The sequence below is a fragment of the Myxocyprinus asiaticus genome, chromosome 23 (genome assembly GCF_019703515.2).
Source record: "Myxocyprinus asiaticus isolate MX2 ecotype Aquarium Trade chromosome 23, UBuf_Myxa_2, whole genome shotgun sequence".
NCBI classification, from domain to species: domain Eukaryota; kingdom Metazoa; phylum Chordata; class Actinopteri; order Cypriniformes; family Catostomidae; genus Myxocyprinus; species Myxocyprinus asiaticus.
This window is the reverse complement of record NC_059366.1, coordinates 24,626,899-24,643,554: the sequence shown is the minus strand read 5'-3', so window position 1 is coordinate 24,643,554 and position 16,656 is coordinate 24,626,899. Positions and strand designations below refer to the sequence as shown.

Below are 16,656 nucleotides of genomic sequence, written 5' to 3'. Positions count from 1 at the left end.
GTTTAAAACTTTAATTACTTATTTACAATAGAACGCTACATTTTATTTAAACACTGTTTAACTTATAAGCAACATATATCATTTGTAAAAATAGTAAAAAAAAAAATTTTTTTAAATAATATATATATATATATATATATATATATATATATATATATATATATATATATATATATATATATATTGCATAAATACAATAAAACTCCGGACACAGTTGTGATAACTTATGTGTATAAATATTTTTTTTTATAAATAATTATATTTGTTGCCTAATTTACTGGGATATGAATAGTAATCTTAAACAAAAAATGTTTAAGGGTTTTTTTTTTTTGTTTGTTTGTTTGTTTGTTTTTAATTCCTGAAACAATAATATTAGTTAAATATGTATAAATTAATTGGTATGTGCGAGGAATGGTGTTTTATCATTCCAAAATCTACCCACCCCACCTATTTCTCGTCTTTGCAGGTGATCAAATGTCAGAAACCCATCCGGGTTCTTGAGAACGCAAATGTAGCACAATCCATTGGGGTTATACTGTGTTCAACCTTCACTTTTCTCAAGGACATGAGAAGTGATAAAAGACCATTTTAAACATTTTTTTTTTTTAATTAGCCAAAACCATTTAAACAGGATTTTTGATAGGATGGATCGGACTATATTGCTTTGATCTTCTTATTAAGCTGCTTGCATATCTTATCTATCATATTTTATCTTATAGACTTTTAGTAGTTCAATAGCAAACTGCGCTATGGATTTTACTTAAATACTTAGATATAAGTATATAGAGCTGGTGTCAATTTAATGATCAGCTGGCCTACTAGTAGTTCAATAGCAAACTAGCTGCTAGTAATGTGGACTTTCCTAAAATTAACTATGTATAGGCCTTCTGAAAAACAGCTACTAGAACATACCTTGTCCTCCTAGAATATACTGCTTATTTTAATCAAGATAAGCTATAGTTTTCAGTTTCCAGTGAAAGAATTTATTTACACAAACAAGTCTCACAAACCAAATACCAAATAATGTACTTTAATAAATTAATGACTTTTTATGTACATATTACAGTTTCATGTTTGATAACATGGTATAATGGTCTTCTGGGTCTTGATTGTGTTTATCTTTGCAGCATGTTCATCGAGTAACACTTCGGTACAAAATACATTTGTACCAGCGCTGTCCCGCCATGATAAATTACACTATTGCGGGATCCACAGCAGACAGATGCAGATGAAGGCGATGGAGGATTTAGAAGCACTTGCGGTGGACAATGCTGGGACCTGCTTCATCGTATTCCTGCTTGGTGATCCACATCTGCTGGAAGGTGGACAGGGAAGCCAAGATGGAGCCACCAATCCATACAGAGTACTTACGCTCAGGTGGGGCAATGATCTGTCAAAATGAGAAGCAAGATCTTTGAGCTGGGTAGGTTATGGAAGTAATTATTGTTATATCAATGTGAAATGGCAGCATGTGTGAGGATAACCGTAGCTGCATTACCTTGATCTTCATTGTGCTGGGAGCCAGGGCGGTGATCTCCTTCTGCATACGGTCAGCAATACCTGGGTACATAGTGGTACCACCTGAGAGGACATTGTTGGCATACAGGTCCTTCCTAATGTCAATGTCACACTTCATGATGCTGTTGTAGGCGGTCTCATGGATTCCAGCAGACTCCATACCTGTTTAGAAACAGATCCATTGTTACTTAGACTAAAAGCTGTACGGAAAAATACAATACTTTCTAACAGTGTCTGTCTGTACGCACCGATGAAGGAAGGCTGGAAGAGGGTCTCTGGGCAACGGAAACGCTCGTTACCAATGGTGATGACTTGGCCGTCGGGCAACTCATAGCTTTTCTCCAGGGAAGAGGAGGAGGCAGCAGTGGCCATCTCATTCTCGAAGTCCAGAGCCACATAGCACAGCTTCTCCTTGATGTCACGGACAATCTCACGCTCAGCTATAAAGAGATTATTGAGTGAGTTGTTTGTTTGTAACATAACAACATTAACAACCATGCTTCAATTTTGAATTCTTTATCAATATCAGTGGTTGACACCTTTTTTTAATTTTTTTTTTTATTTCAAATTATATTATCAGCATGGCATGCAGTGGAGCTGGTACATACTCCATAAATTTTTTCAAAACCTGATAAATCATGTTATCCCAGCACAGATTTGTATGATCTAGAAATACAGAATTCCAAATATTAAATGTGATCTTAGACTTTTGCATCCCACGCTATGCAGCACAGACTAGAGTTGAAGGGCACATCTGAAGAGAATTTTATCTGTTATAAACAGGAAAACAAAACAGAAATGACTGGCAAGTAAAATTACCAGTTGTGACGAAGGAATAGCCACGCTCGGTAAGGATCTTCATGAGGTAGTCGGTCAGATCACGACCAGCCAGATCCAGACGCATGATGGCATGGGGCAGAGCGTAACCCTCATAGACGGGGACATTGTGGGAGACACCATCACCAGAGTCCAGCACAATACCTTAAATATAGAACAACTTGTTAGAAAGCGCCTCAATATGTTGGCATGTATTGTGTGGATTTGTGCATGTGTAAAACTGCAAGTGATATTCCATAAAATTATTACAACATACATATTGTGAATTTAAAAAATATATATCTATCTAAAAGCATGTTCCATGTCTCACCGGTGGTACGGCCAGAAGCGTACAGGGACAGCACAGCCTGAATTGCCACATACATGGCTGGGACGTTGAAGGTCTCAAACATGATCTGGGTCATCTTCTCACGGTTAGCCTTGGGGTTAAGGGGGGCCTCAGTGAGCAGAGTTGGGTGCTCCTCTGGGGCAACGCGGAGCTCATTGTAGAAGGTGTGGTGCCAGATCTTCTCCATATCGTCCCAGTTGGTAATGATGCCGTGCTCAATGGGGTACTTCAGAGTGAGGATACCTCTCTTGCTCTGAGCTTCATCTCCTACGTAGGAGTCCTTCTGACCCATACCCACCATGACACCCTGGAAAAAGAAAAATGGCAGTTTAAAAATGTTGCAATGGCTATAGATTGTGCATGTGATTGCTATTAACAAAAGTGAAGCATAAAATTCTGCTGGGCATACCTGGTGACGGGGGCGACCAACGATGGAGGGGAAGACGGCTCTGGGAGCATCATCACCGGCGAAGCCAGCCTTGACCAGGCCTGAACCGTTGTCGCACACCAGGGCGGTAACCTCTTCGTCGTCACACATCTTGGTGGGTTCTAATGAGGAACATGATGAGAAATCTTGGATTACGTGCCGGTTAATGCATGCACTGATCGAGGCTTAAAGTGAACTGACTGAAGTAGGTCTACAACAGTGCGCTAATTTGCATAAAAAAGATCATTAATTTATCTAAAGTTGTGGATATGCTTACATTAATGAGTAAATAAAAAAATAAAAATAATTTTGATGAATGAGTGTGTCAAAAGTATTATTCTGAGTAAACCATGACCATCTGTCATAAATACATATATAACTTTTAAAGATGTGATATTTACTCAAAAAAACAAATATATTTTTGCCTATTTTTAAGATTTATGCTTTTCAGTTTCATAACAAAATTCTATCAAATTAAATTGTGTAACAAAAATACAAAAAAAAAATTAAAACTGAATATTTTAAGTTTTATTAATTTAATTTATTTAGAAATTAAAGATTACTCAATTAAATTTGATGGAATTTTGTTATGAAATTGAAATGGCAAATTTTAAAATAATTTTTTTGACTGTACAAACGTTCAAATATTTTGTTAGGTGTGTTTTCTAATGACAAAATACTGTCTCACATGATGTAAGTATAGGCTAATATGTGTCACATGTACGTAAGTATATAAGTATAATCAACAGTACTGTCATTCACAACTTTAAAGTATACAAATAATGCATTATTAAGTAATTAAAAAATATAATACAGTATTCATATGGAAATTTGTTAAATAAATCACAAATATGAATTAGTTATAAATAAATAAATTAAAGAAAAGACAACTGTTCCGTCTCAGACCCTATATGAGCTGATCACTTAATGCTAACCCTGTATCCAAGTGACATCACTTTTAAACTTTAATACTACAAGCTACATTTGCAGCACATGGGTTTGTTGCAGTTTGCTTACCGTTATCTGATGAAGCTCAGAAGTGCAGAAGACAACCACGGCTTAATCCAGCTACGGACTGACTGACACCCGAATGCTTTATATACTCTTCGTATTTCCCCCATCCTCACCATTGAGGATATCTGTACGTTCATTTTCCCCCCAAACTTCAACCATATTAGGCTCTCGCGGGGTAAGCGAGGGGTGACTTCGTAGTGAAGCCGTGTGTCTCCCCACTATCCCCAAGTTCGAAGTGTGCAGGACTGTCCTTATATGGCTTGAAAGTCATCATTCCCTGCCACGCTACTCGAGGCGTACATGGGCTGGGGGCGGGATGGATTTGTTACCAGCCACTTCCCACATGGTGCATAGTATATTTCTGTAAATTGTAAGATAGCACGTTGAGAGATTTGTGTACCGTGAATTTTTGACCTCATTATTCTTATATAGACCTACTTTGCGCAGTGTAAGGGAAGTAGATTCGGAATTAAATCTGGACCAAAGAGACTTGTTATAGGACACAAAAATTAGTCATTTTTAAAATGTCTATTTTCATAATGTCTTTTCAGGTAAGACGTTTTCATTGTGAAACTCTCATTATTACACTTTGTATGGAAATAATACACCATCCTGTTTTTTTCCCTTTAGTGTTCAATAGCTAGATATTATAATACATCTATTTACAAAAGTGTTCAATTATTATTATTATTATTAAACACTTTACACCAAGTTTTATTCGTTAACATTAGTTAATGCATTTGATATCATGAACTAACAATGAACAATATATTTTACAGCATTTGTTAATCTTTATGTTAATGTATGATGTCAAAATTGTTCATTTTTAGTTTGTTTCATATAGCATTAACTAATGTTAAAGTATACTGATAAATTATTATTAATAATCAAGCATATTTTACTAATAATTAGTAATAACAATAATTATTAAATTATGTATTAGACATTAACATAAACCAAGATTATTAAGTGTTCAAAAACTATTGTTCATTGCCAGCTAAGATTAAATATTGACTACAACCTTAAAAAGTGTTATTATTACTGATGAATACTGTTTATTGATGGCACCCTGAATCATCTGATCACCTAGTGATCAAGTGATTAATTGCTTGTCTTAAATGTTTTTACATTAAAAAAGCATCTTCCCCACCAAACAACCACTCACACACATTTGCAATAACAGCAAACCAAACCATAAAGGTGAATTGTAAGTGTAGTGTGTCCTTTTATGGACTTGCATCTTCTATTTTAGACACTTGAGAGCATTTGGACCATCTGTTCACAACTCTTCAAGAAGTTTTCTAAGCAAATGAACTGGAGGGTGTTTAAGACAACTTACTGAATACCTGTATTTTATCACTAATAAGTGTTTCTTACTTGCACTGTTGTGAGATAGGCCTATTTTGAGGTTGTATAAGATTCAAACAAAAATTAATGTAATGTGAAATTTGTGTAAATCACTGCAATTGTATATTCTATTGTTTGTATTAAGATTTTTATTTAAGTGTTTAATAAGTTGTAATGACTAAGCAACTACAATGTATTAGTATAATTACTGTGGATAAAATACAGAGCTACAATGTTACAGGTCTCAAGTTTTCCACTGCTCTTGTTCTGCATATGCTTTACTCAAAAAGAGGCCAGTCTCTGCGAGCTTATGTTGAGCTGAATGAATCAATGAGCTCTGAGTTCAGTGAGTCAAGTCAGTCATCAGTCATAGGGCCAAGCTTGTTGCTGCTTGGCCAAACCAGACAACAGTCTAAGCTAGAACTTTAATTGAACAGAATCCCGCTTGAACTTAAAGGAATAGTTCACCCAAAAATGAAAATTTTCATGAGAATCATTATTTACTCACCATCATGCCATCCCAGATGAGTATGACTTTTCTTCAGCAGAACACAAACTAAGATTTTTAGAAGACTATTCAGCTCAGTAGGTCAATACAACGCAAGTGAATGATGATCAGACCTTTGTAGCTCCAAAAATCACATAAAGGAAACAATAGGTGTGGGTGATAAATCAAAATTTAAGTCCTTTTTTTACTCTAAGTCTCCACTTTCACTTTTACACCTGAAAGTCACATGGTGCCTGTTTAGTTTCACTTTCACATCTGAAAGTGAAAGGTAAAGTGGAGATTTAGAGTAAAAAAGGACTTAAATATTGTTCTGTTTCTCACCCACACCTATTATATTTCTTCTGAAGATACAGATTTAAACACTGGAGTCTTATAGATTACTTTTATGTTTCCTTTATGTGATTTTTAGAGCTACAAAGGTCTGAACACCATTCACTTGCATCGTATGGACCAACAGAGCTGAGATTTTCTTTTAAAAATCTTCGTTTGTGTTTTGCTGAAGAAAGAAAGTCATACACATCTGGATGGCATGAGGGTGAGTAAATGATAAGATAATTTTTATTTTGGGGTAAACTAACCCTTTAATCAGACCTGATGGTTTAGTTTATGTGATCAGTTAATGAAATCACATTATTATCGAGGTGTACAAGAGTCCTCACCAATGTAGTGGCCAAGACTAATTCATTTCATGGGACTGATAGGTTAGCAGTTTTGACCTCTTTCCTTTAACCCTTTCCCCTCTATCTGCCCCTCTTTATCTGGTTTCTAAATATATTGCAACTGGTAATGAACTGTGCCATTGGTAACTGTACTGTTTAAAATAGTCAATAGCGCCCTCTTTTGGCGCCTCATTTTGTTCTCAAAAACAGGCTTATGGACAGGTCAGGATTGTTCATTAAATAATCAATGTTCCAAAGCCATTTATTAAGAGTGCAGATAGAACAATAGAAAATAAACAAACAACAGACAATTTTTTTTCACATTCTGAAACCTAATAAGTTAGCACACTAAACATTAAAATTTCCTAAAATTCTGAATAAATGTAATGTTTTCACAATAGTACATACTGTATATAAATATATTGGCTGTGAGTAAAAGTTACATTAAAATATCTCTTGTATAGTGTTTGTTCTAAAAAAAAACAACTGCACCTATAATTCATCCTTTTTACAGATGCTCCTCCAAAAACAGTATCTGGCAAAAGATAGTGGCACAGTAGTTGGGTTAGAATTGGAGTTGGTTTAATTCCTAGTAAAAGCTTCGTGGTTTATGATCTAGGCACAATACATTCACATCTATGTCATTACCAAAGGCGAAAAAGAGATGATTAAAACACATGTAGCTGTAATCTGAGAAAAACTATGCTGCATTATAAAAAACTTAATTTAGTTTCAGTCTTCTATGGACAGGTGTATTTCAAGAGAACTGATATTTAGAATAACAGCACTGGGATACTTCACTGTTGGTATCACTCCATCAGTGTTAGTTGCCTACTTCGTTTGAAACCATTTCCATTAGCAGAGCAAAAACAGGCATGCTAACTGGCCATACATGTGTCTAAAATGCAAGTTACACAGTATTAACTCCTTGTTTATAGAAGTGTTGTATAAAATCGTGCTGTCGTACACTCTTGCTTGGGTAAAACTTGCAATAATTTGCAAAAAAAAAAAATTTGTTCAGTGGCAAGGTTTTTTACATCTCTGGAGACATGTGATTTTTTTGCAACTCTGAGTGTAAAATCATGTCCACAGCTGCAATGATTGCCATTTATGCTGTGACTGTCTACCATTTAATAAAAATAACAGCACAGCTGCACCTTGTAATTAACAATGATCAGAATACAACTGGTTTCCAGTTATTTGGTAGTTTGTGATACTGCAAATGCTGAATAGCTACATTTCAGTCATGTAGAAGTGCTCAATGACACATTAAAACATCATATGAGCAGCATTTTAAATATGTTTGTATCTATCAAAGTGTGCACTTTCTTTGTTCTCTTTAAATTACTGGGTTTCTCCTATTTGAAGAGAGCCTGTTTCTGCTCAGCCTGCAGGAAGGCCTGCTTCTCCATCAGTTTGCGGAAGAGCCCCTGGTCGTTGGCAAGGAGCTGAGCATGGCTGCCGATCTCCACCACACGGTGCTGATCCAGCACAGCCACGGCGTCAGCGCTTTGGATGGTGGAGAGACGGTGAGCGATGATCAACACAGTGCGACCATGCATCAGCCGCTCCAACGCCTCTTGTACCAGGAACTCATTCTCTGCATCCAGGGCACTGACAAAGGGACCAGGGGAAATCATAGTTATACCATGACACATGACTGAAATGCCATTTAGGAATTTGGAATAATATTTCAAATTAATAGTATACTGTGTGTAATGTTTGTTTTTAATACATTTTGAAATTATCGACACTGGCCGACAACTGTGTTTATTAACAGAAGTGGTCATTACACCTAGTGTCAAAATGGATAAAGTGCATTTTCTGTATCTAAATATTTTTTAAGTCAATTATTGAGTTAATTTTGTGTAAAATATGTGTTAATTTCAATAAAGCATTTTGTGTAAAACCTATTTGCAATTATTAAAGGAATAGTTCACCCAAAAATGAAGATTCTGTCATTATTTTGTATGCTGTTTCTGTATCAAAATCAGCATCACAACATTTGGCAAAACTTTCTATGAAGCCCATATTTATAATGCATTGTAAAGGCATTATACATGCATTCTACTGCATCCATAATGTCTCAGAATACAACTTATAAGTTATGACTTCTCATAAATAATGATAACTAGTCATATTACATTATAAGACTTCCCCTGTTCAAAGTTGTACTTAAGAATATAATGCATTATGACACAAGCAACATCCAATTTTATCGCAGCAGAAGCTAATAAAGTTAATCGTATAAGTGCTGTCATGCAAAAGCAGCATAGTGTAAACAGTCAAAAGTCTTTGACATGATTATAAGTGGTCTTTGCCTGCTTTAAGTTATAAAAGCTATATCCTCTTATAAACAGCCATAACATAAACTTGTAACATACAATGCATTACAAGTCAAACTTATACAGTGGAAGTTATTTATAAAATAAGTCTCCAAATTAGATTCACAAACATTAAATTTTATTGAATAGAGTCCAGAATGGAATCTTTTTTTTTATTTTTTAGTTTTTTTATTCTTGGGTGTGTTTAGACATGTGTGACCAACATACATATTTTTTTCTCTTTCTCTTATTTGAGAGAGAGAGTTTCTGATATGTTTTAACCTTGTAGCTTTACAAGTGTTTTTCGTTTTATGTCAAAATTCACATTGAATGGGTGTTAATTTGTATTTTGTGCATGTGTAATGTATATAAATTCCACGAGTTGTAATGTCTTACAACCACTTAAAAATATCTCATGGATGTTTATAAGAAGACATTACTTTTGTCACTTTACTTAAAGCATACCTATAACATATATTACAAATATACTGTATATAATACATAAAATTGGATGTTGCTGGTGTTATAATGCATTATACTCTAAGGTATAACTATGAATAGGTAAGTATTATAATGTATTATAATTGTGGTTACAATTATTTATGAGAAGTTAAAACATATTACAAGTTTTATTATGAGACATTACTATTGCATTATAATGACTTAACAATGCATGATAAATATGGGCTTCATAGAAATTGTTAACCAACATTCTTTAAAAATATATCCTTTTGTGTTCTGCAGAGGATAGAAAGTCATATGGGTTTGGAATGTCATGAGGGTGGGTAAATAATGACAGAATAATTTTTTTTTTTTTTATTGTATTACATGTATCAACATTATATCAGCCACACTGCTCTCTAGATATCAGTATTGGCCGCTGAAAAAAATCCAAACACATTGGTCAACCACTTATAACAACAGGTTGATTTTCAAGTATTCAAACACTATCTCACCTTGTGGCTTCATCCAATAAAAGTATCTTGGGATTCTATGAAAATGAGAACCAGGATATGAGATCATTTTAATGTTCCATTGGCAAGCAACACATATTTAAAATTCAACAGGATGATGAAGAGGAAAGATCACCTTCAGCAGGGCTCGTGCTATGGCAACTCTTTGTTTTTGTCCACCTGTTTATGCAACAAATTGCATGAAATTCAGGTGAATTACACACCCACACAATACAGCCTCGAATTACAATTTTGTCGTATGCAAACACCAGATTGGCTGTTTAAATGGGGAGTATCAGATGTGTATTTCATCATACCTGACAGCAGTACACCCTTTTCTCCTACCACTGTATCATAGCCCTTAGGGAAGTCCTGGATGAAGTCATGAGCATTGGCGTTCTGTGCTGCCCTGTAGATGTCTTGTGCTGTGACTTGACTTGGGTCTGTTGCTCCGTAAGCAATGTTCTCAGCAATGGAACAGGAGAAAAGAACCGGCTCCTATAAACAAACAAATGTAAACAGGGGAATGAGTAATGTGGGACCAGGAGATTGTTTGGTTCTATTAATGCAAGAGGCTTTCCTTACCTGGCTTACGGTACCAATATGACTCCTCAGCCAATAAGGATTCAAGTCTCGTACATCCCGGCCATCAACTGTGACCATACCTGCATGTACATCAACCCAAGTATTACAATGATTAAATAGGCATTTATCACTACACATTTAGTAATGTCTTATTTTTAACTATTAATGTACAAAGTATCCACATTTTCCAAGATTTTCCAAGCACTCTCTGTCCTCACCCGAGTCAGGGTCATAAAGGCGGATTAAAAGTGACACCAGAGTGGATTTGCCCGAGCCACTGGGTCCCACAACTGCCATTATTGACCCTGCTGGTACAGAAAGACTTAGATCCTGAAAGATGGGTGAATCCTTCCTCGTTGGGTAAGCAAACGACACATTACGAAACTCCAGTTCTCCTTTTAACTGCTCTGGTCTTAACACAAGCCCTTCTGAAAGAGAAGATGGAGAAAAAAAGAGTTGTATTAGATAAAAACCTTTTAAAATAAGCATAGTTTATTCTAATGTGTATTTTAGGCAAATCTAGGCAAAAAGAGGGAATTAATATTTACCATTGAGGGGAAATTCAGGCTTTCTGTCCATGAGTTCCCACAGACGTGTACCAGCACCAAGCCCCTTCATCAGCTCTGAGTAGAATGAGCTGAAACCTTGAAAATGATGAAGTTTTACTTTAATAACATTATCTTTTCATCTTTTATGGCAGAAAAGTGCAATTACAGCAAAATAGTTAATACAAACTGGTTTCTATCTATGACAAAAGCTGTGTGTAAGATGTCCGACTCTCACAAGAGTGGTTTTGTTGGGAAATTTCACTGTTAAGGAGTGAAATGGCTTTAGAAAGAAGCCTATTGATTGTCTGCTCTAATGTTGCACTTTGGCTACACAAGTATAAAGGCCCATCTTGAGACCTGATGACATTAAGTGAATTCCATGTAAACCAGCCCATGAGAAAGCTGATAAATCACACACCAGATCTTTTATTTAATCTATTTTATGACAGTCAAGGACTAGGCGGGTGAACAGAACCAGAAAACATTATCAGAAAACATGTAAAATGGCCCCAAAAATATTTGGACACTTAAATCTGTATGAATCTCTTTGCATTATATAACAAAATATCAAATCAAGTGGCATTTATATTAAAGAAATACAGCACAAAGAGACTTTTCAGGCATAACATTTCTCAAAAAGATGTTTGTGGGATTTATAATTATATCAATAGATATTATGTTCAAATATAAGACTTTCTGATTCTCAGACCTTAATTAATGTAGTGAACTACATCTGTGGTTATTCTGCTAGCACACCTGTGTGATCTTGAGGGGAATGGACTTCCACTAAACAATTAAGTCAGATGTTATTCTGAGTCCTAACCTGCGATGCTGATGCCCACCCAGAAGGCATACATGAGGAAAGAGGAGAGCTGCCCAACAGTCATGGCTTCACTGGCCATCAGCAGACCGCCCTTATACAACACACTCAGAATGATGATGTTTCCACTCAGTCCCGTCTGCATAAAGACACAAAGTTAAATTAGCAGACTGGAATTTGAGACTGAGGCGTCAAAGCAGCATATAATACTTCAATACAACTTAAAAATGTTTACAAGTTTTGAGAATCAACATTTATCTCACCACTCCATAGAATCCAGCGGAAAGCACAGCCTCTTTCTTTGCTAGTTCAAAAACATGGTCGATCTTTTCTGCATACTTCTGTACCTCCGTCAGCTCTTTTCCAAACGCTCGAACTGTCCGCATGTTGCTAATCCTCTCTTCTGCCAACTAGGAGATGCAGAGCAGCTACAGAGTAAAAGGATGCCTTGGCCACTTGGCTTCATTAAACTTACAGTAGAACAATGCATACAAGTCAATGGCTTATTTTCCAATAAACAATAAAACATGCAATAAAGCATAATCATATCCCAATTGAAAAAGTAAATCTGCAGAAAACAAATTACCTGTGTGGCCTCAGCTAATGCATCCTGTGTGCGTCTGGATATAGAGCGCAGGTATCTACCAAAAATTACGGCCAGGCAGGCAATGGGAGGAACAACCATCAGCACAAAGGCTGCCAGACTGGGTGAAACATATAACTTGAAAAAGAGAAAGTTCAAGAGTTGATTTGAAGGCAGAAGCATTCATGAGTTCAAACAGACATCATGCAAACATCCTGCGTCATGGGACATGCTTCAGTGAGGAACCAAAAAGCAAAGTGCATTCATGCAATGAGAACAGAATCACTGAAGTTTAATTAGATACATTTCCATGAAATGAGGAAGTAATGCCTAGAGTCAGATGTCTGTGCATATAGAATCAAAAAGGTGTTTCTAAACAAATTGTGATATGTGATGATGGCTTTAAGAGGTCAAAGGAATTAGCTGCTAAAATGTCTAACTATCACAAGACTTAACATCTGGCTCACCATCATGCCAACTCCAGCCCCTGCCTGGGCAAGAGACCGCAGCCCATCAGACAGGTTGTCAGTGAGGCAGCGTCCAACAATGGCCGTGTCTGCCGAAAGCCGGTTAATGAGCTCACCAGTTCTGGTCTTATCAAAGAATCCCACCTCCTGCTTCAAAATTGAGGAGAAAAGGGATTCACGCATGTTTCGCACAATCTGTTGCCCTGTGAAAGTTGTGAAATACTTATTAGAGAGAGAGCACAGTAATGCATGCTGTTCAACTCAATTAATCAGTTAGAATGCTTCTAATTAATAGATCTAGACATAAACATTACAAAATGAATAAATTTGATTAATCAAGAAGTAAGCCACTACTCCATACTGCACTATGAAGCATCTTGATTGTTTACTGTGACCTGGGTTGAGACTTCACCTGAGATTTGCATGAGGTAGACACGAGCAGCATTTGCAGCCCCTCCGCAGAGGAAGACCCCTGCAAGCATGATACAGAGGGAGGTAAGGGAGGCAGTGAAGTCCTCTGTGGAGCTGGTGTAAATAGTGTCAATCACTTTTCCCAGAAAAAATGGTGCAGACATGGTGACAGTGCTGGAGACCACCAGAAAGCCCATGGCAGCTACGAGGAGAGCAAGACAGAGACACATATTATAAACACATAGATGATTCTTTTAAAGATATAGTTCACCCCAAAATAATAATTTCATCATTTACTCACCCTCATGCCATCCTTGATGTGTATGATTTTAATTCTTCTGCAGAACACAAGCAGAGATTTTTAGAAGAATATTTCAGCTCTGTAGGTCCTCACAATGCAAGTGAATGGAGATCAGATCTCATAAAGACAGCATAAAAGTAATCCATATGACTCCAGTGGTTTAATCAATGTCTTCTGAAGCGATCCAATTGGTTTTGGGTGAGAACAAACCAAAATATAATTCCTTTTCACTATAAATCTTGACATCAGCAGTCTTAGCGATCCTGATTTCAAGCTTGATTACACTTCCTATAGTGCCATCTAACGCTTTGCACATGAGTCAGGCACTAGGAAGTGTAATCAATCAAGATTGTGCCTAGAGACTGCAATGGCAAGATGTACAGTGAAAAAGAAGTTACATTTTGGTCTGTTCTCACCCAAAACCACTGGAAGACCACTGGAGTCATATGGATTACTTTTATGATGCTTTTGGACTTTCAAAGTTTTGGCACCCATTAACTTGCATTGTATGGACCTACAGAGTTGAAATATTCTTTTAAAAATATTTGTGTTCTGCAGAAGAAAGAAAGTCATACACATCTGGTATGGCATGAGGGGGAGTAAATGATGAGAGAATTTTCATTTTTTTGTTGAACTATCCCTTTAATTTATTTTTGATGACAGTAGTGGCTAATGCAGTGTGACCAATTTTATTGTAGTGTTAATAACTGTGCTAAATGTGGTATTTGAATAGAAACTATATTAACAAAAAAATGTTTTGGTATCACCATGTTTTTTGGACATGGTACCATGTTATTACCAAAATATTCTTTGAAGTACTTTGGAGCACCATGTAAAATACCATAGACTGTGAATAATGTAAACATTAAGTATCATGGTATATCAATGTACCACGGTATTTATTACCATCTAATAACCTCACAGTGCCATGGTACATCAACACAATTGGATGTTTTTGGATAGGGTTTGGGCACTTCTCAAAAAACCTGTCAAGAAAATGTCCTGGTCCTGTTTTACTCCAAAATCAAAAGAAATAAGAAATGTTATTTTGCTAAAAGTAAATGAAGCCTTTTTTAGGGCCATTAAGATTTAAAAAAATGTTTTATGAAAAACATTATTTTCATGAGTTACGCACATTTTACCCCCAATTTTCATTACCGCAAAGCGAAAAAACTGTAATTATGATTATTCTTTTATATTATAAATTATACTATTTACACATCATAGTAGTACTCCCTTGGTGCTGTATTTCATTTTCTCTGATTTTAATAATAATAAATTAAAAAACTGTACATTACAAACAGCATCTTTTTTTTACTCTACTTGTAAAAGTAAAACGTCCAGATGTGTTAGGGTCCTGAAAAGAATGTCACAAGGCCAAAAATCTTAATTGTCCTAAGTGTTGGCTTTATTTTCTATATGCAAAAGAAAATGTTTTTGTTTGTTTGTTTGTTTGTTTTTGTATTAATTTGGGGTTAAATATGACCTGGACATTTTCTTGACAGATTTTGTGAGAAGTTTCACCACATATGTCTTAAAGTCAAACAACAGGATGTTAATACCAATCTAGTGCCTTCAACTAACACTAAATGCAGAAGATCCAAGTGGTTTGACTTGCCTGTCAGTCTCCATCGCTGAGGATAAGCCAGCTGCAGCAACTTCCTGACATCTTCTGAGGGTAGACATAATGAGTTTTCTGAGGGCTTAACTTTACTCTCCTGATTTCCCACAGGCTTTGAGGTTTGTTTGGAGTCAATAGATGTGCTATAGAGAGCAATCGACAGTCTGGAGTGTGTCCACACACACCTGGGTAAAAACAACCCTCCAGTTCTGACACATGAAAGCTGAGATGTATTCCTTCCATACACAGGCAACTTAAGGACATCAAATGATCCATTCTTACACACTTGCCCTGTCCATAGTATTCTTGATGTCCTATTAGGCAAATGGGAAACTCTCTCTGAACGAGAGCACTGCTGCAGTTTACCTATAGTAAATCTTGTCATTCGCAACATTGTCCCATACATCAGGAGAGCAAGACGACCAGAAAAGAAAAAAAAAAAAAAGAAAAAAGAAAAAAAAAAGTTTACAAGCCTCGTCCTTGCCTAATTTTCATCAGCTGAAACTGACACTATCAAGCCAGATTTCATGAGTTCATATAAGAGTTTAGCAGTTAACCAAAAGGGTTGCAAAAAACAGCAGTATGTGGACACTCCTTAGACTACATGACACTCTTCAGTGAGACTGGCCTATTGTAGAGCAGGGACGACGGTTACTGAGCATTATCTGTTCATGACAGTTTTCATATCCAGCTCTTGTTGAGCGCTGTTATCTTCATAAACACGCCCAGCGCATTCACCCGGCAGCGCCCTGTCAAAAAAACCTGTCGGACAATATCTGTCATTCTTTACTGAGCACAACGACAATTACAGATTCGGTAACAGAAAATTATCGTCTAAGTGTAAAATGGATTGTTTTAAAATAGGAGTGAATAAAAAAGGTGACCCCTGTACTTCCTTGACGCTCGAGGAAGCGAAGCTCAGCTACACCTTTCACAGACTGTGATGACGCGTTTCCGCCTTATTATCAGCCTCGCGATTTTTTTTTTTTATATTATAGATTTTTTAAATATTTAGTGTCAATTTATAACATTCTACTTTGTGTTATATTACCCTGGAATTAGTTGTAAAAAACGAGTTACCACAGCTGCGAGGGAGTTTCTGCTGAGAGAATGACAGTAAATTTGCCACCTTCTCACATTTTAAGGTCTTAATCAATCACTCTCTATTTTTTTCCTCTTCTGATAAGTCATTCAAACGTAAGAGTGTATTTTTCTTTTGCTCTTGGAGAAAACTGGTAAGTGAAAATAATATTTGCTGTGGACTCCCATTCACCGCTGTCGAAGTTTACCCTGCAAACCTTTACTTCCGTGTTCCAAAACCCAGAGTGTGAAAAAGGTCAATGGAGGCTTTCTGCAACACATTTTCAGACGTGATCAGTCAAACACGATTAATTGATTGAAGAGC

The 16,656-nt window shown here is 36.3% G+C and overlaps 2 protein-coding genes across 2 annotated transcripts; both read right to left on the bottom strand.

The window, feature by feature from the left end:
• Positions 1-1,014: 1,014 nt before the first annotated feature.
• On the bottom strand, positions 1,015-4,288 carry LOC127414133 (actin, alpha skeletal muscle-like). The gene is made up of 7 exons (XM_051651916.1): positions 4,128-4,288; positions 3,093-3,232; positions 2,666-2,990; positions 2,338-2,499; positions 1,767-1,958; positions 1,499-1,680; positions 1,015-1,390 (listed from the first exon to the last, which is right to left on the bottom strand). Exons 2-7 carry the CDS (start codon positions 3,219-3,221, stop codon positions 1,247-1,249), a joined length of 1,134 nt encoding a protein of 377 aa, XP_051507876.1. The 5' UTR covers positions 3,222-3,232; positions 4,128-4,288; the 3' UTR covers positions 1,015-1,246.
• Positions 4,289-7,104: 2,816 nt separating this feature from the next.
• abcb10 (ATP-binding cassette, sub-family B (MDR/TAP), member 10) lies at positions 7,105-16,560 on the bottom strand. Its single transcript, XM_051651903.1, has 13 exons — positions 15,249-16,560; positions 13,331-13,531; positions 12,919-13,121; positions 12,455-12,589; positions 12,132-12,278; positions 11,872-12,007; positions 11,049-11,144; positions 10,719-10,928; positions 10,501-10,580; positions 10,233-10,413; positions 10,052-10,095; positions 9,919-9,953; positions 7,105-8,252 (listed from the first exon to the last, which is right to left on the bottom strand). Exons 1-13 carry the CDS (start codon positions 15,655-15,657, stop codon positions 7,997-7,999), a joined length of 2,133 nt encoding a protein of 710 aa, XP_051507863.1. The 5' UTR covers positions 15,658-16,560; the 3' UTR covers positions 7,105-7,996.
• Between the last annotated feature and the right edge of the window lie 96 nt (positions 16,561-16,656).